The 23,733-nt window shown below is 37.1% G+C and overlaps 1 protein-coding gene across 21 annotated transcripts in view; it reads left to right on the top strand.

Moving 5' to 3' along the window:
* Positions 1-23,733, top strand: part of ank1b (ankyrin 1, erythrocytic b) — a 75,852-nt gene that overhangs the window by 6,630 nt on the left and 45,489 nt on the right. For all 21 annotated transcript variants that reach the window (XM_023960473.2, XM_078955745.1, XM_078955742.1 and 18 more), the window contains one exon: positions 22,065-22,166. In XM_023960473.2, the coding sequence (XP_023816241.1) occupies positions 22,065-22,166 (102 nt within the window). The remainder of the gene's footprint in view (positions 1-22,064; positions 22,167-23,733) is intronic.

Raw genomic sequence — 23,733 nt, 5'->3', positions numbered from 1 at the left:
TCTGATGGGGTGTTGGCTTATCAACAGTTCAAATTTTCATATCAGGAGTTTCTATCAAAACCTTTAACTTTTTAACCCTTGTGCTATCCTAGGCACGTTAACATTGGGAGTTGGGTCATTTAGACCCACTAGACAGTGCTTTGAACCTTTTTTCTTCAATGATTTGTGAACCTCACTGGTGTCCATGGATTACATGAAATCTTTCCACCTTTGTCCACCTTTGTCATGGTAGGGAGAACACGTCAATGTAAGGGTGGGGTCATCTAAGATAGCACAAGGGTTAAAGGGACAAAACTGCATGTCGGGTAGCTATTTATTTATCAAGGGGCCAACCTTCTGCTCCCTAAATACCTGGATCAGGTGTGTTTAGAGGGCAGAGGAGAGTCTGTCAATTAAAGGCTTTGAACATTCAACGTGAGACCACATACTTTTATTAAGGCATCTGATTGGCCAGTTTATAACTTGAAAAACTTGAACTACAGAAAAGATTTCATGAAGAAATTTAGAATTAGCAAAAACATGTTGAAACAGTGAATTCTGACAAATTGACTAAGCCATAGCTGTTTATTTCTCAATAGAAGTCGAGGGGGCGGGATCTCGCTGTCCAGTTCTCATAGACAATCAAGGGTACACCCTAGTACAGTTTGGTGTTCTGCAAAGCCTGGTGACGTACAGTCTCATTGTTGTTTTGGAAACCCTAGTATGTCATTATGTGCAAGACATATATGTTTCAGAGAAAAGAAATGCATGTTATTAACAGCAGAGCATGTTTTCCTGCTCCAGCCCTCCATGCAATTTACAGATCTGTACAAGCAGGGAGTTAAAAAATCCAGACTGTAAATGTAGAAATGCTTCATTGCTAATTCAGTTTGAAAAACAAGATGGATGATGGGAAAGCTTACTGCATGTTCTTCCATGAAGCTGTTAGCTTTTTTCTTTCAGAATCTGCTCACTTTTCTGCCTGTTGATGTGTCTTACTGCATCTTTTCCATTCATAGACTCCTTCAAATTTTCTCTTGTCCTGATATGCTTTAATACTCAGCATTAACAGATTTTTTCTTTTAATTATTTAGCTTAAAAATAAGATTGTTTGTTTTTTCAAATTTTTTGTTGCTTATTCTAGGCATGAGAAGCATTTGTGTAACTTTTCATTCTCTCAGCTTGAATGTCTTTTTAAAGATGTTTCTGCAGTAGGGCTGACAGTCATGAGCATGAACCATAATTCATCAGTCCAGTTTTTCTGCAGCATAGTGTTGTGTGAGAAAGAAAATCTGCCCAAAAACCAGGAACATCCACTTCACTTCCTGAGAGGATATTTTATTGGGACAAAAATCTTCTAGTTTCATCTATGTTTAATGTTTGTACATGTCATTTGTGGGCATCTCCAGAAGAAAATTTAGGGGCAGATCATATACCTTAGATCTTGATTCGAGTTTATTTGGATTCGTGTTTTGATGATTGACTGACTGCACCTCCAAAGAGCTCGACTTACTCTAGTCTTGCTGCTGCTGCTACCTTAGGGGCCCAGACACTGTCTTGTCTCTACACCCTGCATAGAGATGCCATAGTGGTAAGCTGGAAATGCACCAAGCCACTTCTTGGCAAAGAAGGTGGTGAGTTGCTCCAACTTTTCAACCTTGTAGAGCAGGATGGGGTATATTGTCAGTGGGCACATCAGACACTTGATAAATGGAGGCACTGAAGCTTAAATCTCCTAAGTACATGGGTCTCATTAGAGACATTTCAGCCACTTTTGGTATCCTCCCTAATTTGGTCCAACTGTACTGTGTCTTTAAGGGTTGCATTGAACCCTGGTCCAGTGTTCTTGATCGTCCTCTCTGCCACTGTTTTACCTCAGTGAGGTAAAAGCGGTGCTCTGCTGGGTTCCTTTTTACGTCTGACCACTCCTGGGTTTGCTGGGATTTATTTTCATCCAGATGGTCTTGTAGCTTGTCCAAACATCACCTGGTGCAAGCTTTGGTGGTTTTAAGAGTGTTCAGGTCATCCTTGTATGCACTTATGGGAGGCAGCCTGAGGCCAGATTTTGTAAGCACTCATCCGACCACCCATGGAGAGGTAAGGATGATAACCTCCATAGCCATCTACTTAAAAGGGTGAATGCAGGTGAAGACAGCTAAACACAAGTGACAGGATGTGCATCTTTGGGTTCCTCCCTGGTTTGTTGGAATGTCAAGAGATTCACCTTTGCTTTGCACTTTCTCATTCAGACATAAAAATAAGTCATGGCTGCACATTTTCTTACCAGTCTGATCAATGAGGAAAATAGAATTAAAATACAAAAACGAATTTTGGTCATTCTACCTGTGCCAACTGCTGCTGTTAATTTAAAATCATGGTTCCACCATACTATACAGACTATCTCTAGCTAGTTCCAGTTGAAGCCAAAACAAGCAAGTGTTGCTCATTTACCCCAATAAAGAAAATGTGACATTTTTGCTCAAATAACCGATGTCTCTGATGTAATGGAAATATTTCTTACTGAAAATGTTGCCTTCTTGTCTGGTCTTCTACCTCCTTTTCCACTCAAGTCTAGCAATTTAACCTTTAAAAGATGTATTTCCTGGAAATACATCTGTTTATCTTTCTAGGTATATTTTTCTAAATAGTTTGAAGATTCCATTACTCCTCCCAGTTTTGGAGATGCCAGCAGTTGTCCCTTCAGAAGTCATTGTCTTTTCTTTCCACTTTGGTAAACATAAGTCGACCCCGAAAACATTCATTTATCAAATTTAAGCTTCTTACCACTTTGATATTTTTCTTAATGAATGGATAGAGTGTCCTGGTTTGTGAAATCTGTGTGATAAACAATCACATTATGGTCATCTACTGTTTTTCTAAGGTTGGATTCATCTCCCACATTTTCTTCACTATAGGGGGCCCCGAATTATAAGGTGCACCCTCAAAGAATGCTCTATTTTCAAACGTCAATTATAAAAAAGGGCACCAAACTATAACGCACTTTAACCAAGACAAAATAATTAGAAAAGTTTGTCAGTCAGACTTTATTAACTGGGTTCACAGTGATTCTAGAAGTTGATTGTGACAGGCTACACATTAGCCCCATTATAGAAGCGTTAGCGTATTGACAACACCTGTAACCCCAACCTTGTTTGTTACCTTTATCTCCTGTAGTTTTGAGAATTATGGTATTTAGATAGTAAAAAATGAAAATTTAGAGTCTCAGGAACCTTGTATATGACTGAATATTGTGATGAGTATTTAGAATGAAGAACCTCACTCGACCAGAAAAGTAAAACACTATTTTTCCAAATGGAAAAGGATTTAAACAAGGTCTACACAGTAAGAGCCTACCTTTAAAACTGTGGATTTTGGGGATGCAGGAGCACACAGTATGCTCACATGTTTAATGTGCAGAACAGACAAATAAGTGTCAGCAACTGTTGAGGGATGATTGATGGTGCTCTGAAAGAAGTGCAGCTTTCTGCAAATGCAGTGTGTCAGCTTGTCTATCCCATATTTTTAGTCCTCCCTGGTGCATAGGGTTTATTATAGCCTAAGCTCTGAAAGAGCTCAGTGTTGTCTCATTTTGACAAAATGTCACACAGTCATGCATTGTATCGATGTTCTGGATTAGCTTAAAATATGTTCATTTTTTATGTTTATCGACTGTGTTTCACTTTAGGCTGAAGGGTGAAACTGTCAGACTCTTTGGTTTGGAAGTGTTTTCTAAATCAGTCCAAACGAGAAGCAAATACTTTGAAGAAAAACACTTTAAAGAAGCTTCTGCATTCACCCCATTGCAGTGTTAGTTGAGCTAATGTTAGCTTGTGATGTTAAGCTACTGTATGAGCCAGAATGCCCTTCATGTCATGCAGCTGCACAGAATGCTGAATCATGGCGAGTTCTTAGTATTGACTGATTTGAGGAAAGGTCACTGTCCCTTGAAGTCTGTCATTGACATTCATCTTTGTCATGATAATTAACCACTTCAGGAATTTAGCAAACATTTGTGCTGCAGTCATGGAAACTTTATCAGCAAATCTTTGATTTTTCAAAATCAAAGATCAATTTATAATTGATCGTTCAATTGATCATACTCGCATAAACAACACTTAAATCAGTCATCATCACTCGAGGAGAAGGTTGACGCATCTACAACTACACAGGCAGTTTAGTGATCCTACAGTTGTCAATTTCATCAGTAATCAGATGAGGATGACCTCCTACACAGTTACAGCATGATGCATGAGAAGGGCAGGATGAATGACTGAGTGTCACTCTGGATTTGGGCTTTGATAATTACAAAAACTGTGTTTTCTTGTAATAACGAGACCAACTTGTTATTACAAGAAAACAACAGCAGAAAAGTAGGGTAGGCCAATTTTGCCTTCTGTATATTAGGGCCACCCAGAAAAAAAACACGAATAAGAATATAAATAAAGATATAAGATTATGAGGGAAAAAACTGATTCAAAATTAAAGAGGATAAAATTGATGCAACTATATTCATCAGGGCTGGGAATCACTGGGTACCTCACGATACGATTTGCGATACATTGCTCACGATAACGATACTATCATGATATGGCGATAATGTGATAATCAATATATATATATATATATATATATCGTCTCTAACAACTCACGATATATCAAACTTTAAAAGGAAGAACTTGAAAAACTGTTTTTTGGAAAATATTTCCCCATTTATTTTTAAGTTTTTAAACACAATGATAATGAACAACCTCTGTCCTATTTGGTGTAATGAATAACAGACTTTTGTGTAACATTGCTGAAATCAGTAATACTCTGTCTTTGACAAACAATGACAATTTTTATTTAGAACAGGATAAAAAAGGAATAAGTCATGTAGCTGCCAGGCATATTGTACCAGTGGATGATTAAAATAACGTTTTACAGGGTCTTCAAATGTAAATAAAAGGTCGATACTTGATGAAGACGCATCGAGAATCAATCACGGGACTAAACATCGCAATATTTCACCATATCGATATTTTGGCACACCTCTAATATTCATTTCTTTGGTGGCCCTAATACCCTGTTGTGTGTTTATAGATTATTGTTATCAGTCTGTAATTATTTTTGTATTTTAGCAAAACCCAATAACTAGTAATTTATTGTCTCCTAAAAGCATACAAAGGTAACAAACCTATCTATCTAAGTTCTTTGTGTTTCATTTTGATGATTGTAAAAGGTCCTTTTTAAATAAGAGTCTAACACTACTCAAAGGGATGCTTTTTCCCATTTGGCCAGAATTCTGCAGAACCCGGGAGGCGCCGTTTGTGCTCTGTCATGGTCACAAACATTGTCACGTGCAGCAGGTTTTCCTGTGTGTGTGTTGGAATCCTTGTCCTGTACAGCATATGTCATCTTCTATGACCATTTGTTTTTGCTGCAGGGTTGATGTAGCATGTTATATTGCATGTATGTGCATGTTAGCATTCAGTGTGACTGTAGATATGGATTTTTTGGGAGCACATAAGTGTATAAAACATTCCAGTCATTGTGCTTCAGTGAGTTAATACAGTTTGGAATAGAATCTAAATTTCTTCAAGTTTTATTTATGATATAGGTTATCATAGTCGGGTGTCCTTTGTGGGCTACACTGCAATGAAAACTATTAAACGTAGGTTTCAATTAAAGTTTTCAAACTCTACAGGATTTTTCTTTAGATGGTAGTCCTTTGCAGCAGTTGATAGTTGCTGTTTATTTACCAGGTCTTTACCCAATAGACAAAACTATTCGGTATTAATGCATACAGGGCATTATTAAAGTTGCCTAATTCCATAAATTTGCATTAAGCACAATTTAACTATGTTAGTAAATTTATTAGTAAAGCTTTGATAATGAAGTGGTCCTTTACTATTGTTATTCGTTTGGAGTTAGGAAACAGTAAGTACGGTGTTCCTTAGCGTTTTCTTTGCCAAACATAACCCATAATAAATGTTGAAGACTCACAAGCAGGACTTTAGCATCACTCTACTAGTAATATGAATTGATTATGAAAGGAATCTTATTGTAAAGGGTGAACAACTATCACGTTGGAAACCTTTAACAAATTTGAACAACCTCGGTTAATCATTATAAAAAATTTGTATTTAATTTTTTTTAAAAAGGGTTACATAAGCCTTACTTATTCACTATCACTTCTATCAATCACAAATCAAACATTTAACACGTTTTATTTAACTTTCATTATTACATTTAGTGGGGCAAAGTAATGCATATAGTCAAATGTTAATTAATGCTTAACTATGCATTAACTAACATTATACCATGGTCCGGGTGAATACTCGATTCTGATTGGCTGCTGGGTGTGCGTTAAAACCTGATAACTGCAAGGTGAAAAAGAAGTTCCGGTCACCTAGCTTAAATGTTTTGTATCACTGCGCCGGCTTCTTTAAAACAACCTTTTGCTTCATCTTTGGACAAAAACAAGCGGTAAGAGGTGACCTTTCTCTCTGAACTGATGCTTTATTCAACCCATCGGAAAGATCAGCATATATATATCGCTGAATCTTGACTGCGGCGGTGGTGCGGCGCGATGCTGACTATTTGTTACGTGATGCGGCGCATCGCGCCAAATAGTCCGCTTTTTGTGAGAAAAGCGATCCAAATTGGAAAAAAACAAGAATTAAGGACTAAAAACTGGTTAGCAACCGTCCGACGTGAAGCTTCAGGCTTCCACAGCGTGCGTAAAAAAGAAATAACGCACAATTCGTCGGCCATAAACCCTTACTGAATGAAGGGAACCTCTTTGTAGTGTTAACAAAAGGTTTTTAAGCATGTTTTTTAAAGCTTTTATTGGTTTTTCCCTTCAATAAATCTAAATGTTTTAAAAAATACTCGTGGTTTTGTGTCAGAAAAGAGACAACAAAGCATTTTTAACAACTTAGTTGTCATATCAGAATAAAATACGAAATGGTAAATTATGTAAAATCCTATAATAAACGTGTGATTAATGTTTCTGCTTTGTTATGCAGAGGTTTCGTATTAGTGTTGTAAATGTGCAACATTCTTGAATTGGAGCCCCAACAGATGACTGAAATGAAAACTGCAGTTTCTCCTACTGACTTGTAAAAAATAGAACAATGTAGTGCAAACATTAAAAAATAGTCACTTTCTGAGTTGAACTATGTGCACTTTAATATTTTAGTTTTTGTTCCTATCAAGTGAAAGTATCTTAAGCCCTCTTTTAGATATTTACTTGTGATTGAAGTGACTCAGCCTGTTACTCGTCTTTCTAGTGTTCAAAAAATATTTAGATTTTTTAATATATCAACTGCAATGTTTACATTTTCATACAGCAACAAGGTAAAGGATAACAGAGCATCTGAACTAAATTTAATCCAGAAATGCTTGTAATTTTCTACCAACAGGGTAAGAAATATTACAGTGCACGTAGTAAAATGAGTGTTATAAATTTGTTTTAGTGTTCCCAGAAATATGATGTGACATACTTGCCAAGGCCCCGAGCAGTGGCATTGACCCCGGTCTTGGCCTGAAATTTCCTTAAAATGAAAAGCTGGTAGATTGATGGTAACCATTGAAACCGTGCTGGAAACCAGAAGTTATAGTCGCGCGTCCTCTGCTGAGATTTAGCAGCTTATTGAAGCTTGTCCCTTCGACAGGCAGCAATTTCAAGGAGCATAACAAACAGAACTTTATCTGCTCTGTGCTTTAAATCTGATTTGAAAGCTTTTCCTTGTAAAACTTCAACATGTAAAAAAAAAATACACCAAAGGTAGTTATGATTGAAAAAAGATTGTATGATTACATGCTGGTAAAATAATCCAAACCAATATCCTTTGCTCTACAAGACTATAAAGAGAATGATTACATATTGTATAATCCTGATAAGACACCAAACAATTTTGGCTTTAAGTTAAAAATCGTTTCTGTGTAGATTCTCCTTCATTCAGGTTGATTCTATTGGAGTTGATAACATACAAGCAGAATTCATAGATACCCTTGGAGAAATCTCTTCAAAAATAAAAGATACCGTATTTTCAACATTGAGGCATACATAAGCCTTAATTTTTTCAAAAGTGCGCCTTATAAATGGAATACTTCTAGTTGTGTTTACTGAAGTGATTTAAAGCAATTTAAAGAAGTACACGGCGCTCTGTCAAAATGTTTGATTGGGTGGTATTGTGTAGCGATGTCAGACTTTTTTCATTTTCTTTTTAAGTGTTATAAATAAGTTTTCGAGTTACATTTATTGTGAATACACTAACATGGCCATGACTAATGTGTAGCGATGTCTGACTGTTTTTTCTAGGCGTTACAAGCAAGGTTGGGAGTTAGAGTAGTCACAGTAACTTTTGTTTTAGTGGTATCAGTCTTTTTTTTATATGTTGCACACAAAGTTGGAAGTTACAGATATTGTGAGTGGACTAATGAGGCTAACATGTAGTGAGTTACAAATAAATTTTAGAGTTATGTAAACGCAGTTAAAAATGGTTGTGTCCAAATTCCTTCACTATTTAGTGCACTTTATTGTGCGTACCATTTTTAAGGGATATTAAAATCTGCAATTTCAAAACTGAGTGCCGTAGAAATTCTCCCGAATTCTCTGTGAAAAAACAGAGAATTGTACATATCTATATATATATATATATGTATATATATATATACAGCATATGACTTGTGCTGTGCACTCTATAGTGGGAAAAATATGGAAACAGTTGACAGTTTTTTTCACCTCATTGATCAGAGTTAAGAATGTAATTTTTTTGCTGCTTCATGGTCTTATCCCCCCTACCGTCCTATTATCACCCTCCTACCCCCCTCTCTCTCTAACATCCCTCCATTTTCTTCCCTTCTTTCCTTTTCCGTCCGGTCCAACACCCAAGATTTTCAAACATGGTTGAAATTAATAAAGTTTGGCCTCAATTACAAAAGGGGTTTATTCAGACATACCTCTGGTTTGTATGAAGATTAATAACCCCTATTGTTAAAGTAAAATATGTCCAACAGAAGAGGCCGTCAGCTCTCATCTGTCTGCCCAGCTGTTGGACAGGACAAGTTAAAAAAAAAAAAAAAAGAATGTAATTTTTTAAACTTAATTCTTTCTTTACATGATCTGGTCTTTATATTTGTGTGTTTGTTAAAGTAGGATAACGTCTTTTTTGCTCACTGCAGCGGAGGCTGCTTCTTAAAGTTTTATAATCTTCCTTTTGTTTTGATTGATTCAAATGTGTTCTTCTTTTCTAAACATAGATTGCATTCACTGTGGAATGACTATGCAGAATTTGAATGTTCTTTTGGGCTGTCCTGCTGCTTCGACATCATTAGAAGACGGCTTGATAAATTTACATCCACAGCAGTATCTACCATGGGTAAATCTTCTCATTGGCATATTTTAGCAGCCGGTCTGACTGATCAAGTTTGAACTAATGTGGCCAAGAGCTGTTATGATTATACAAAAGCTCCCTAATGCTATTTTATTAGGCAACCGCTGACCTTGCTTCAGTTTTCTTGAGCAAGACACTTCATTGAAACCAGCCTCTGGAGGAGCCGCTCCACATCCACACATCCACACAACCGTGACCTCCGACCTCCCCCTGTCAAAATCTTGCAAGTTAGAAGAAAAACCTCTCTCCGGGGTGGCATAGCTCAAAGACCGGTATATCTTCTGTCCCACTCAGATGAGTTACTTTACCACAGCACTAGTATCTCACAGCTCTTGGACACTTTCAAAAATTTCTGTCTGCTTTTGGCTTTTTGAGCATTTTTAGCAGCCAAACCAAATGCTAAAGTTCTGTTCTTGAGAATGGCAGTTTTTTACACACTTAGGATTTTTGATAAAATGTTATACATGTGGTGTCGTGTAGTTTTTACAGCTTCAGGAAAACACTACCTCATTCATTTGGAAAAGAGCACTATAAGAGGAATTTCCGGTCAATTTCTGCACAAGACTTTTAAGCTATTTTCACACTAGAGAATCATGTTTAAGTATACGCTTCTTGAACCACATTTAGCCCGTGGTGTTCACACTGGACTGGACTGATAGCTCAAATCTGTCATCAACTTATCATACTCAATAGTTAATAGCCTGTAATCTATGTTAGCGTGTAGCTGCCAGCGCTCAGAAGATGCATAATAACATTGGTTTTACTACTTTAAAAAGTCAAGCAAAAACAAAAAAATGTTGTTCTTCAGAGTACACCCACGTGAGGAAATGGGTTTCTTCTCCGCGCCACAAGCAGGACACGGATCACCCTACTGGCAGAGTGATAGCCAGCCCCAAGTCGCTACGACTTCTCCTTAAAAAAAACCAAACACCTTTGGACACCACAGCTCCAAATACCCCTACAATTAGAGCAATAGGGAGGAGCCTGAAGGGTAGGGAAGCAATTAGGAGTCAGCCTTGGTGTTATTTAATTCCGTCTGGAATCAAACCGCAAATATGAATTTCTGCTTCATGGTCAATTTTAAAATAGATGAAAAGGGAATGCCTTCCATTTGGCACTTCCAAATCTAAGTCCCTGATTGGTCAGAGTTTGACGTGGTTTAACTTTCAACGCAAGTTCAATGGCCCTGCGTTTTGTGCCTAAGGCCCAAAAACATTGTGAAAATTTGCGTTGCTGCACGTGAACACGGGAGTTTTAAATGCGGAAGTCCAATACACGCATTTACGTGCATCTATGCAGAGGTTGGTGTGAGCGTAGCTCTGGGTCTTTTCCACCATCTTTAATCCTGTCTCTGTTTAACTCTCATATTACCCCCCCTGTCTGCTTCATGCCTGCCTTTAGCGGTGCTTCACAGGGACAGACTCTCAGCCCTTCCTGTCTTCCTCTTTCCTATTATCCATCCCCTCTGCTCCTCTCTTTGCTGACTGCCTGTCTCCTACATATTTGCTTGATGGGAAGTTGTGCAGTCAATGGTCATGTGCAGCTGACTGCTTCATGTTAATGACGCACACAACTTTCCGACAAAACGGCTCCCAGTTTGCGAACGTCTCTCTGCTATATTGTTTCTGCATGTTTCAATGCAAATTGTACTACTTATAGTTGTGAGGGCATTTATTCTGTCATTAATTGTTAAAAAGTCTCACACTTTCCACTCCTTTTTTATAAAAATATTTTATAACATTTAATTAATTTATGTTAAAACAGAAAGAAATCCTCATAGAATCGCACTGAGCACAAAACCAGTTATGTTTTTCCTCATCCATGTTTCCATCCATATGTTTGTTCAGAGGAAAGATGCTTGAGCAGATTTACGACGGAATGGTCAGGAGAGGAGCACAGGACCACAGATGGCGCGCGTCATGATGATTTATTATCCAGATGTCATTTGATAACATAAAAGATTTCGAGATCCAGTGAGAATTTTGTGCCCAAATGGAGCATTTCTTTCAAACCTTAAAACTTTATTTGAAGAGGCACAAAAGAAAGATCTTCAGCTTTACGCATGAATATGGCACGTTATAAAACCAAAATATCAAACCCACCATGATACCATGATAAACAATGTAAGTGAACGTAAATGTATATAGTAACTCTAAAAAATCTTACTGCCTTAATTTTCCTAGAACAATTCAGGCATTGTTTAATATTAGTTCTTGTGCGGGACCTCATCTGTTCATTCATGAGTAAAACAATTCTGTGCAAGTTACTCTATAAAGACTTTAAAGACCCACTCTGATGAAAATCATGTTTTTGGTGTTTTTTGCATGTTCTTGTGGCATTCTCATGATGGAGGATCTGTTGCTCAAAATTTCATTTCTGAGTATTTCTATATTCAATGAATGAACAAGTAAAAATGCAGTGGCCTGCAGTGAATAAAACATGGCCCACTTCCTGAAAACCTCCGATTAGTTGTTAGTTCTGTGTGTTTTTCAGCTAATCTTGAATGAGCTGACAGCCTTCTCCCTGTGTGTCTCTTAAAATGTGCCTTTCTAACATCAGCAGTGCTGGCAGTGTAGCCAAATTTCACCCAAAATACTAAAACGAGGCAAAGAGCCAAGAACATTAACAGTCCGATGACGTCAGGAACAGACTGAGAAACAGCTTTACCCAGCATGCTTTGCTGATAGCTTTCTGCTTATAAATATTGAAACATGAGAAGAGAGAAAGTGGGGGCACAACAGTGATGGGACGGGGAATCAGACAAAGCTGTACAAAGTCTTTAGAAAGAGGAAGCTAGAAGCCTGGTAAAGATATGTGGAATGGCTTCCTGTTACTGGTTTACAGTTTACAATCTTACACATTTTTTTGCAACTTTTTTTTTTCTCTCTTTTTTGCCATAATTAAGGTTTATAAGAAGAAAATCTACACTGTCCACACTGCTTAATGTGTGTTATTCTTATGTTTACCCAGTTTAATTAACACATAAAGGTGTACATCTGTCTCGTCATACACATAAAGAATTCACCCAAAATAAACAAATATTTTACCAAGCCCCAGACAGGCGGCCCACCACCACCCAGGAGTCTTGAGCATCCCCCGCCCCAGCCCCAAGCAGGGCAACTATAAAAAAGGGTGATTTGCTCAGTTAACCAGAGCAACTCTGATGCATTTGCACATTTATTTTTGTAACAGAAATTACGCCTTTTTTATTATTAGAGAAATGTTCCATCTTCATTAATCTAAAGGATTTTATTTTTATTTTCAAAAAATGTTAGCTTCTGAATCATTTTTTTGATCATCTATCTTTGAAAACATCCATATGTTTATAAATAAAATAAATAAATGTGATTATAAATGATAAATAAAAAAGAAATAACAAAAAAATCAATAAAAATCTCAACTTTTCCATTGTGCAATTTTTATCTCAGTACATAAAAAAAATACTTTTGAAGTGCAGGTAATTATGCAAGAAAGTACTTTGCAACAACAAACACTAAAAAAGAACATTTTTTTCTCTCTAGTATGTCTGTCTTTCCTCATCCCTCAAACTTTTTTTAAACCATATAATTAAATAAGAAAATAAATGTAAACTCAACCCAATTATAAACCATAAAAAACTGAATTATGAATTTCTTTGATGCTACACGTTATGTATTAGTCAGTAACAACATGACTGCGTGCATACATTTGTGACATTCCCTGGGATAGTCTTTTTTTTTAAACACACTTACATAATCTTATATTGGATTCAGCAGTGGTGTGCTCATTTCCTCCTATAATTTACTGTATGTGTGTAGATTTAGGATATTTTGCTACTTTCTATTGTCACAGGAGGAGTGCTTGAGTGTGTGAGATGTTCATGTTTTTGGCCATTCCTGTAAAAAGGCTGAGGAAAAGCATCCTTTGATTGTAATGGGCTGCAAAAGCAGGGGCCTGACAGAAGCTATAAATATTTTAGAAGCTCTGTTTTAGTGCAGGAATAGAGAAGACAACAGGAAGTCTCTGGTTTTGATGTGTCTTATCATTTAACTGTGAAGGATTTTTGTATTTCTGCATAGCAATAACATTATTTAAAGCATTAATCACTCTTGAACTTTTATTTTGAAGGGAAATAGATAATAATTATTTTATGATTATTTACATTTTAAGAAAACAGAAAACTACAACTGGCTGAATCTAGCCACAGGGGTTGCAAGCCAGTAACTTCTGTGCCGGTCCCAAGCCCGGATAAATAGAGAGGGTTGCGTCAGGAAGGGCATCCGGCGTAAAAATTGCCAAAATAACCATGCGAATCATCCACAACACTTTAGAAAACTACAACTGGCTGCATTTGTCATCAGAGAAATGTGCTGCAAGAAAGACAATATACAGCAAAAGCTGGATATACGTTAATGAGAATGATATTCCTTGTTGCTGCTGGCAGTGTAACGCTCACAGAAACCTTTAATTACATGTTCACAACCATGTTGCGTGTATAATGCACACAAATCTGCCTGTTTTTAGTGTTAGCTCTGAGTAATAAGTGCAGGATGACCTGCATCTGTCTGCAATGAAAAGGCTGATTAAAGCTAAAATGTCTAAAAAAAATGACATTTTGAATAATAGGAACGTAGAAAGTCAAGTGATGGACAAACTGGATTTCAGTGCGAGTGAAACACCGATTTGACAGAGAATGAATCTGTAACAAAAATGTCTTATCCAAATTCAAGATCTGCACACTCCACAGTTTCATTGTTGTCTCTTGAGAAGAGCTGTCTAAATTCAAAGCAATCCTTGACCGTGACTCCATCGGATGTCCATCACATCCTATTATAAGATGAGTGTGGTCCTGGAATTTGGACTCTGACAGAAAATCAATGCCAAAAATCTTGAAATAAACTAAGAAAACGCAGAGACATGCTGTCAGGCAGATGGTAGGACAAAAAACTTCTTAAACATGCAATTTATTTATTTATTTATTTATTTAGAAGAGAACCTCAGGTGCAAAAAAAAAAACCCACTTGGACTCTTTTATACTGGGAGCATATTTCATGTGTTTTTTCGATGCGTCTCTCCTAAGTTCCCACTTTTCCTGCTTCATACCATCGTATGAATCACACCAACAAATTATACACTTCAAAAATAGATGAAAGATTACAAATACAATAATAAAAAGCTAAGCAGATAAAAATGTAAGAAATCAAAACATAATCCCAGAAACCAAAAAAAAAAAAAAAAATGGATATATTAAAAAACAAAACACAACAAGAAACCGGAAAAAGTAGGTACAGTGGGACATTGCTGATTTGATGGTAAGGTTTGAGTTTTTTTCAAATGCTTCTTCAATGTCTGCATTCTAAGGAGTTTTATGATTAGTAGGGAGCATATCCAGCATCAGTTCATGCCAAAAAAAAAAAGATCAGTTGAAAAGATAAACACACATCATCCAATCACCGATTTCTAAAAAAATTAGAAATCAAAATGAAATGTAAAATAATGGATATTTATAAATTTAAAAATGTGGTTTCTTATATTTCAGTTTTGATTTTCAAAATGTAATATTTTTTTAATTATTTGTTTTACTTTTTTATTTGTTGTTGCGATCTTTACTATGCATTGAGTGATTTGTTGATGTGAATTGCACTTCAGGGCCACCTCCATGCTCCTGCTTGTTGCAGGGAACAGTTTCACACACTACTGAACTTTTCCTTCACTTTTACTGTATCAACCGACACAGATCCAGGAAGATGTGCCTGCTGTTGATGAAGAAACCTGGTCTGTTAGTGAGCTCACATCCTGGCGGCTCAGATGCCCTGAAATCGTGCCCCTTTGTAGTTATGTAGATACGGTCTGTCATTACCGCCGCTGATTACATCTCAAACCTCAAGTGGGTTCGAATGGAAGAGGGAGGTGAGAGGAAAGCCGAAACGTTTGTGCAGAAGCAGTTTGTTCTGCCTCTGCTCCGGTCTGAAGGGACCTTTAACCCTTGTGCTATCCTAGGCACTTTAACATTGGGAGTTGGGTCATCTAGACCCACTAGACAGTGCTCTGAACCTTTTTTCTTCAATGATTTGTGATCTTCACTGGTGTCCATGATTACATGAAATCTTTCCACCTTTATCCACCTTTGTCATGGTAGGGAGAACACGTCAAAGTAAGGGTGGGGTCATCTAAGATAGCACAAGGGTTAAGGCTACCGAAGCCTTTTGGGTTCATAGACAGAGCAGTACAGTCACTTTGCCTAATGTACCAGTCTCTCGCAACCAATTATCCTTCATGCTGCCCATTGTTGCAGCCAGTCTCCCACTCTCACATCCATCTTGCACTCCTGCAATGTTGTTTATCCATTTATGTATAAGTCTGGGGCAGATTAGGAGCATAAAAAGCTCCCGTCTTTCAGGGCTTGTGCATTCCGCATGTGTGGTATACATGTCCTGCAGATGGTTCATGTTTGTTTCGTTCACAGATTTTCTCCATCTTTCAGTTGAACCTGAAGGAGTTGGGTGTTAAAAAGTACTTTCTTCTGCACTGGATAAGAATGCAAAATACTAATACCATATTTTCCCTTTAGGGCACACTGGATTATAAGGTGCACCGTCAATAAATGGTCTATTTACAAATTGGGTCATAAATAAGGCGCACCCAATTATAAGGTACATTAAGCATCAGTCTGTCAGACAGACTTTTTTAGCTGCATTCAGAGTAACTCTAGAACTTGTTCGGTCGGAGTCAACATTTTTATGGCAACCACTCTTGTCAATCAGTAGTGAGTTTATTGGAAGTCCACTCCTCTACCACTTAAAAACGGGCTTAATCTGTCAATCAAACATTTCAAACGTTTAACATGGGCCCAGCGGGCACAACATGCTTTCATTCAGGCTTCTAATTAACCAGTTTATGACTTGAATAATTTGCACTACAGAAGAAATACCATGAAAAAGCACGGGGATTAGCAAGAACATGTTAAAAAAGGTAGTGGAACAAAAATTGGGATTGGGATATTGAATTTATTTCATTTTTGCATTATTTTAAGTAGTTTGTTTAAGTTGGTCTTTTGCAATTGGAAACTCCATTGTTTGCATTTCATTTCATTTGATATTTCTTGGTCCTTTTCCGTCTTTTTCCTTTGCCTTCCTGCAGTGTTTCTAACTCTTTTGTTTTCCTGTCATTGCCTTTGGTGCAAACGTCCTACACTTTCCTTTCTGCATCAGTGTTTCTCACTGGGAGCTAACATTCCTGTGTCTGTCCCATTATGGGTCTGAGGTTCCTTAGTGTTGCTGTCATCTGTGTTAGTGGACTGTCTTTGTAAAACCATATGAGGGTTTATTAGTGTGATCCATCTTCCCTCCTGATGGTGCCAACCCAAACATACTGTGCGTCAGTGCAGGTATTTTTAGTTTTGAACTGCATGTGTGTTGGTGTGTGTGTGTACGTGTATCATGCTAGTTTTTTTTTTTTTTTTTATCCTTTGTGAATGACTTTTTTGTCATTGCTCTTAGTTACAAAATATTCTTGCTCTCTGTACTCAGGTGTTAGTTGTTACTCACCCAATACCATTCAGAATAAACTCCCCAAAAATTACTTTTTTACTTAAAATATTAAGAACAAAATCATATTTACATGATATTTTCTGGACTGTAAGGGGCACTAAAAAGCCTTAAATGTTTTAAAAAAAAAACGAGGTTGGATGTTGTTATGAATACACTAACGGGGCTAATTTGTACGGAGCCCGTGTCATGACATTAAGATATAAAATATATCTTGTTCCCACAGATTATTATCTCGTTCGCACGAAATACTATTCCGTTCCCACAAGATACTATTGCGTTCCCACAAGATACTATTCCGTTCCCTCAAAATACTATTCCGTTCCCTCTAAATGATTAACTCTTGCGAACGCAATAATTATGTCGTTCGAACGCAATAATTATTCACGTCATAAGTCATTTACGCGGACATGCTCTCTGTACGCCGGCAAAAGCCGCTTTCAGCGGTAACTTCCGTGTCTCTGTGACCCATATTCGTTCAAAAAAGGAACATGAAAAACAAAAATTGTCACTTTATTACTGTCTCAATGAATATAAGAAAAATATCAAAAGATTTATGATAACTAGGCTGCTTTGTCATACGATAGCTCCTGCTAAGCTACTACTAACTCCGCCGCAGAGCTAGTAGTAGCAACTGGCTGGTCGGTTGACAGATAGCTGATATTGTAGTTTAGGGTCGAATAGGAGTAATAATATTCAGGACTTGTCTTTTATTAACTTTAGCAGTCAGTTGCTTTACATTCGAAGGCTGTTAGGCTACATGCTAACTAACTAGCCGATCATTTATCCTGTTATTAATTTACGTCATAGATTTACAGCAGATACCTTCACATTTCTGTATGTGTGTGTCTCATTACATTGCATTGAAGACACGGAGGATGTTTAGAGAACAGATTTATTTATTTTAAAAAGCACAGAAGCATCCATCGTATTCACATTCATTCACATGATGATGATCTGGTACGCCCTCAGTCATCTTGCTGCAAAAGCCGCTTCCTGCCGCTACTTTCATGTCTACATATGTATATATATATATATACATATAAATATATTTAGGGAGAGAGAGAGTCACATACGGTATACATAAATATATATATTTATTACAGCCAAACAACAGGAACATAAGGAAGGTTTGTTTGGCGTTGACTAAGTCATGGTGCTGAAGTGAAGGGCTGCATGTTAAACTTTGAAAAACTGTTCCAGAACTGGAGCAACACGAGGAATCATTTAAACCGCAAGTGACAGAAACTGTCACTTCAATGAGAACTAATATTGAGTTTTGTCAAAAAAGAACCACAGAGCGAATAATTGTCAAAGGATTTCAGGAAAGAGCATTTTTGGTTATTTAAATTGACAGGCCTTTTCGCAAAAATCCAGACAGTGGCTCAATCTACTATCATGCAGTCAGATGCAGACTTTACTCAAACATGTGGTCATTGTGTTTAGCAGCCAGGATTAAACAATGACATTTTTAAAAATGGAAAAAAAAAACAAATGTAAATAAAGTTTTATTAATTAGGTCCGGCTATCATTTCAATCAGAAAACATCCCTTTGGAAGCTTCCTCCATCTGACCTCACACCTCATTGGTCAAATAAATATTTTTGTTTAGAATTATAACCAAAAACATCATTACCACAATAAAAAAAAAGAAAAATTGGACCTGATACTACCACACAAGTCCTTTTATTTATAAGTTTGTACTCAAAGGCCAGGAAAGTGTTTTTTCTTTCCCCAATTTCTGCTAACTGGAGGTGACCCCTGAGGAGTTAGATTCTGACACCCCTTGGTTTTACTAGATCAAACAAATGACAGTCAATAAACCTTCATCTGCTTCGACACTCACACAGACTTCTGTTTGATTTTCTGGGAATTGATTAGTCTTTTCACGTCTGTTACTAAAACTACCTTCCTTGACTGTAATCATTTCCTGGCTTTGATGTCTGATTTTCGTCCACTGCTACAGAAATTACCTTCTCAATTTTTTTTCACTGCACTAATTAATACAGGAAAGAACGATCTGATCTTTTTGAAATGGGAAAAAAAGATTATTTTTTTCTGTGGCAGGGTGCTTCCATCACTTCATCTCTCATTCATGCATACACAAGGCTTTGAGACTAAATCTAAATAATATAGCGACACCATAGATGCTGTGCTGTGATGTGAAAAACTATAGTTTTTTATTTTTTAAAAATCTGGCAAAGTTCTGAATCCTAACCAATAGCCAGATCACTCGAAGTCAGACTGTGAATTAGCTTAGTAATCGATCAAGGTGCCAACATCCAAAGTATGTTAAATTATTCAATAGCACTTGGAACAATATTACAGTTTCATTGCTATTTTTCTCAGTGACTGTCAGCTCAGTTCACTGAAATGGGGAAATTAATAAGAAATATTGAGTAGAAAAGGAATCTACATTAATGAGAGCCCGGTTAGACGAGGATGGCGTCTTTGCAGTGCTGAGTGTGCATGAAGGAGTTTGAGTTATTTTATTATTTGCTGCAACTGAAAGTATAAATATAGTAGACGAGCAGAAAGAGGAATAAAAAATAAGTATAAAAAAAAGACTGCAGTTTAACAGCAACACGGATGAGAATCATGGAGTTAGCTTCCAGAATTTGATGCCAGAATTCTCACTCCCTGCCTAATTTTGACACAAAGCAAGCCTCATAAAATACTGCCGAACAAATATCTGACAAATTCAGGAACATAAAAGCGGTTTTAAGATGCATTGGTATTGAGTCGTGAGGAAAAGGATGAACACAGAGAGACTTTGTAAAAAGGAGTGCAGCACAGGGAAAACAATGGGGAAAACAGTTGAAGAGTTACCTGGGGAGACGTTCGGATGCCTAATTAAACTTAAAACTCATATCATGTAACATAAACATAGATTTATTTGAATGATTAAAAAATGCAACATTGAATTAAACACTTAGCATTCACTTTTGATGTCTTTAAATACAGGACAGACAAGTGTGAATTTGTTGTTGTAAACATTTCCTATGAAAGGTTTATTGTATTTTTATTTAGATTGACTGATTTTATAGTAATCTTGCTTTTTTGAAAATTTGGTGCCCCCATTTCTTTTTATTTCCTTTAACTTTTTCTGGTGTCTTTCAGTGGCTGAAAACTCAAGTTCTGCAGAACTTCACCAATGTTCTTTGGACACTGGCCGCCTTATTTTCAGAAATGTGCACTTCTATTGGTTTGCTTTTGGTGCTGGCATATAACACTAGTTTAACCCCATTGACTGTATATGAAAACCAAATGAGTGCGACTTCACCCATAGAAAATGGTTTACTTCCTGTTCCAATCAAAGGAACCCATTCATTTGCCGTTTTTTGAAATATGGAAGCCGCCATATTGGAGCCAGGCATCCTCAGTACATTTTTACGGAAATCACTCTCGCCAATCAGGAGTGAGCTTGTTGGAAGTCAATTAAATGTTTTCGAACATGAGACATGAGGCCACATACTAGCACTAGAGAACCAATATCATTAAAACATGAGGATGAGCAAGAACATGCTAAAAAAAAGGTATTAGAGCAATAATGGTTACTCTGACAAATAAAATAACTGAGATAGAGCTGTTTATTTCTCAATATTAGTCTAAAGGATTTTGGCTTTTTTGGAGCCAGCAGGTACTTCCTGTTTGGAATGAGAGGGATGGGGGCTTGCTCAAACCAGTAACCACATACAGTCAATGTATTTGGTCAGTTTATGTATTTGTCTTATTGCTATTTATTAATTTGTTACTCAGTACTTACTTAATGAATAAGCTATCAGCAGCAACAAAAACAAAACAAAAAACACTTGCAAAACGAAAAAAAATTATGAGCAGACAAGTAAATGAGTTTAGCTTTGGTTTTGGGAAAACAACCTAGGCATAAAACAATATTTATAAAAAAGGAAGAAAATGCAATACAAAAAAAGTGTATAAAGAATTTCAGAGCACAATATATGTAATGAGTTATCAAGGAGAATTGTTCATTGTGTTATGTAAAAGATCATTATGCAAATATAATCAAATACACATATAGATGTAAATTTTAGGTGTCAGTTTAAAAAAAACAGTTACATATAATATAATAAATGATATTATGCATTGTAGTTTATTACAAAATTATAAGAAAAATCTTATGACAGAGATGTTTTTTTGTTTTTTTTAAATGCGTATCTTTCCATATAAATCCTCTTATTCACAGTATTCTTAATAGATGCATCCATTTTTCTTGATTTTACAACTGTCTGGACTGAAATATTTGTTTTGGGGTCAACGGTGAGCAGGTGGCTGACAGAAGTAACCTCATTTGTTTGTCATGTTAAATCGAATTCAGGGCAGCGATCACAACATCTGGACCAGGGGGCATCCCCCCACGAAAAACTGGAATCTTGAATGAAAATCAGAGGCATGAGAAGTGTCCGTCATTTAAAATGGCAGAGGATATGTTTCAGCTATTCAGCATAATTAAGGCACTAGGGAATGGCAGCTCAAGCAGATCCATCATCATCCTTGTTACAGGGCTGCTCGGAGGGTCAGGAGAACGGCACGGTGCGTGTTATCGCCCCCCCTTGGGCATTTAATAAATCTCATTGTTGAGGTCAGCGTATTTCCATCTTTGGGGAATGAATGGATTGCAATGTGGGCGTGCGAATGCTGACACACGCCGACATGCAGACCAAAGAAACATCCCGTCTGAGCTCAGACAGACAGCGAGCTTTGTGGCGGAGTTTGCTCTGAAAGCTTGCCAGACTGATGGTGTGGGCGAAAATGTGCAGCAAGGAGTCATTTTTCTGACTCTTGCTAGTGGAAGAGGAGCTGTGGATCCACAGTAGTATTATATTTCCGCCACATCTCTTGTTGTACAGCCTCAAAGCAATGTATAATCATTGCAACTGTTTCAATAAATAAAGTAATGAGGCTTTTAGCCAGACTTTCGGGTTTTGAGAGCATGTATGATTTGCAGTGTTCTTTCAAATCCCCTATTGTTTATTAGTCCTTCATAAAATGTATTCATTTTAAATAAAAAATAAAAATAAAAAACATATTCTCTGAGTTACTTTGCAAAACTGTTTGTTTTTTTTTGTCCTGAGCTTTAATTCTCCATCCTTCATGATGAAACATCAGCGTCCTAAACTTTGTGCACCTTTGTGCACTCGATGTTTTTTCTCTTTCTGCAGGCCGATGCAGCCACCAGCTTCCTGCGAGCAGCTCGTTCGGGGAACTTGGACAAGGCCCTGGACCACATCAAGAATGGAATCAACATCAACATAGCAAATCAAGTAAGATGCCTTTCATCACCTACCCAGAATAAAAGAAACAGTTTTAGTTCATATCAGGCTGCCAGGATTAAATGGTTCAATAGCTGCTTACTTTGATATAAGTTATAGGTTTTATTTTAGAAACAATTCACATTTTGAGCATTCAATTTATCTCGACTGGTGCAGACTTTACTCTGATTTGAAAACCATTTTAACAAAATCCCAAACATTATAAAAAAAAAAATATATATATATAAATATATTTACCTTGCTTAACTTGTTCAGTAAAGCTGCAGACTATGGGCAACACCCTCACTGCAGAGGTTTTCTCCAGAAATGTTAACATTATTTTATTTTCCCTCCATTTTCATCCATCTATCCCAGACTAAGGCCGTCTTTAGATGGTTAGTTTAAATTGTACATGTTTTATTTTGTCTGTCTTCTTGTTTTTAACTGTACAGCAGTGTGGCATGAAAATTATTTTTAACAGATTAAGTTGAAATTGATTTGATTTGTAACTTTGCTCAGTAGCAAAGCTAGGGAAAATTATTTCTTTTTTTAGTCAGATCAAAAAAAAATAATTCAACTTAAATTTTTCCATGAGAAAATGATCATATTAAGACCATATGAATAAAATCAATAGAAAAATTGAAACTTTGGACTAAATGACCTGAGGTAATGAACAACAGCTGTGTTGACTGCAGACTTAAACCAGGTGTTCCGTCCCTCTTCAGAGGAGGGAGAAATGTGCAACATAAAAAAAATAATGATTACCGGGTGGGGATAGGGTTGGCCACACAGCCGTTTATTTGGTGACACATAAAAATCAAAGGGAACTAAAGGAAAATAGCCAACAAAACCCCAAAGGGGGAATAAATAATGGTATAACTTAAATTCTCAGGCTTTATAGCAAGACACCAAAGACAGAAATACAAAACTTCAAATTACTCAAGATGCAAACAAAAGCCCACAAAAGTAAAGTAAAAAAAGAACAAAACCAGAATCAAACTAAGGGGGGAAACCAGAGGCTTTCACAAGGAAAGGCCAGGCAGACAGCAGGGGCAGGCTGAAGAACGAACTCCCACTCAGGAATGCAGCCGCCACTGGAGCAGAGGATCCTGGGAGCTTTTAAAGCTTCCCTCCAAGCCAGGCGATTGGTAGCAGCCTCAATCAGCACTGCAGAGGGGGCGGAGTCAGCAGCTGTGCAGGAGCTGGACTTCTGCAGGAGCTAGAAGACAAACACATACACACACCCAGAACAAGCAGACACTACCAGGGGTCGTAACGCCAGGTGTGATGGAGACCCGAGGGCGGAGCAGAACAGAACGCTCAAAACAATTTTACCGTGCTACCAAAAATTACATAAAATAAAATTATTCATCCATCTTCTAAACCCATTTTGTTTCCTTTCGGAAAAATTATATTAATAATATGAATAATGTTTGGTTGGTTGTTTTTCTAAAGTTCATGTGTGTTTTCCGAGTCCAACGGTCTCTTTTCTGATCACAAACACCACGTTAACCCTCCATCTGCCTAAGTTTGGGTTTTTCATTGAGGGACATCAATCTATCTGTGCAATTGCAACTAA

Source organism: Oryzias latipes, chromosome 12 (assembly GCF_053564925.1).
Source record: "Oryzias latipes strain Hd-rR chromosome 12, Olatipes_Hd-rR_3.1".
In the NCBI taxonomy this organism is placed as follows: domain Eukaryota; kingdom Metazoa; phylum Chordata; class Actinopteri; order Beloniformes; family Adrianichthyidae; genus Oryzias; species Oryzias latipes.
The sequence above is the reverse complement of the archived record's forward strand: the minus strand, read 5'-3'. Positions and strand labels throughout refer to the sequence as shown.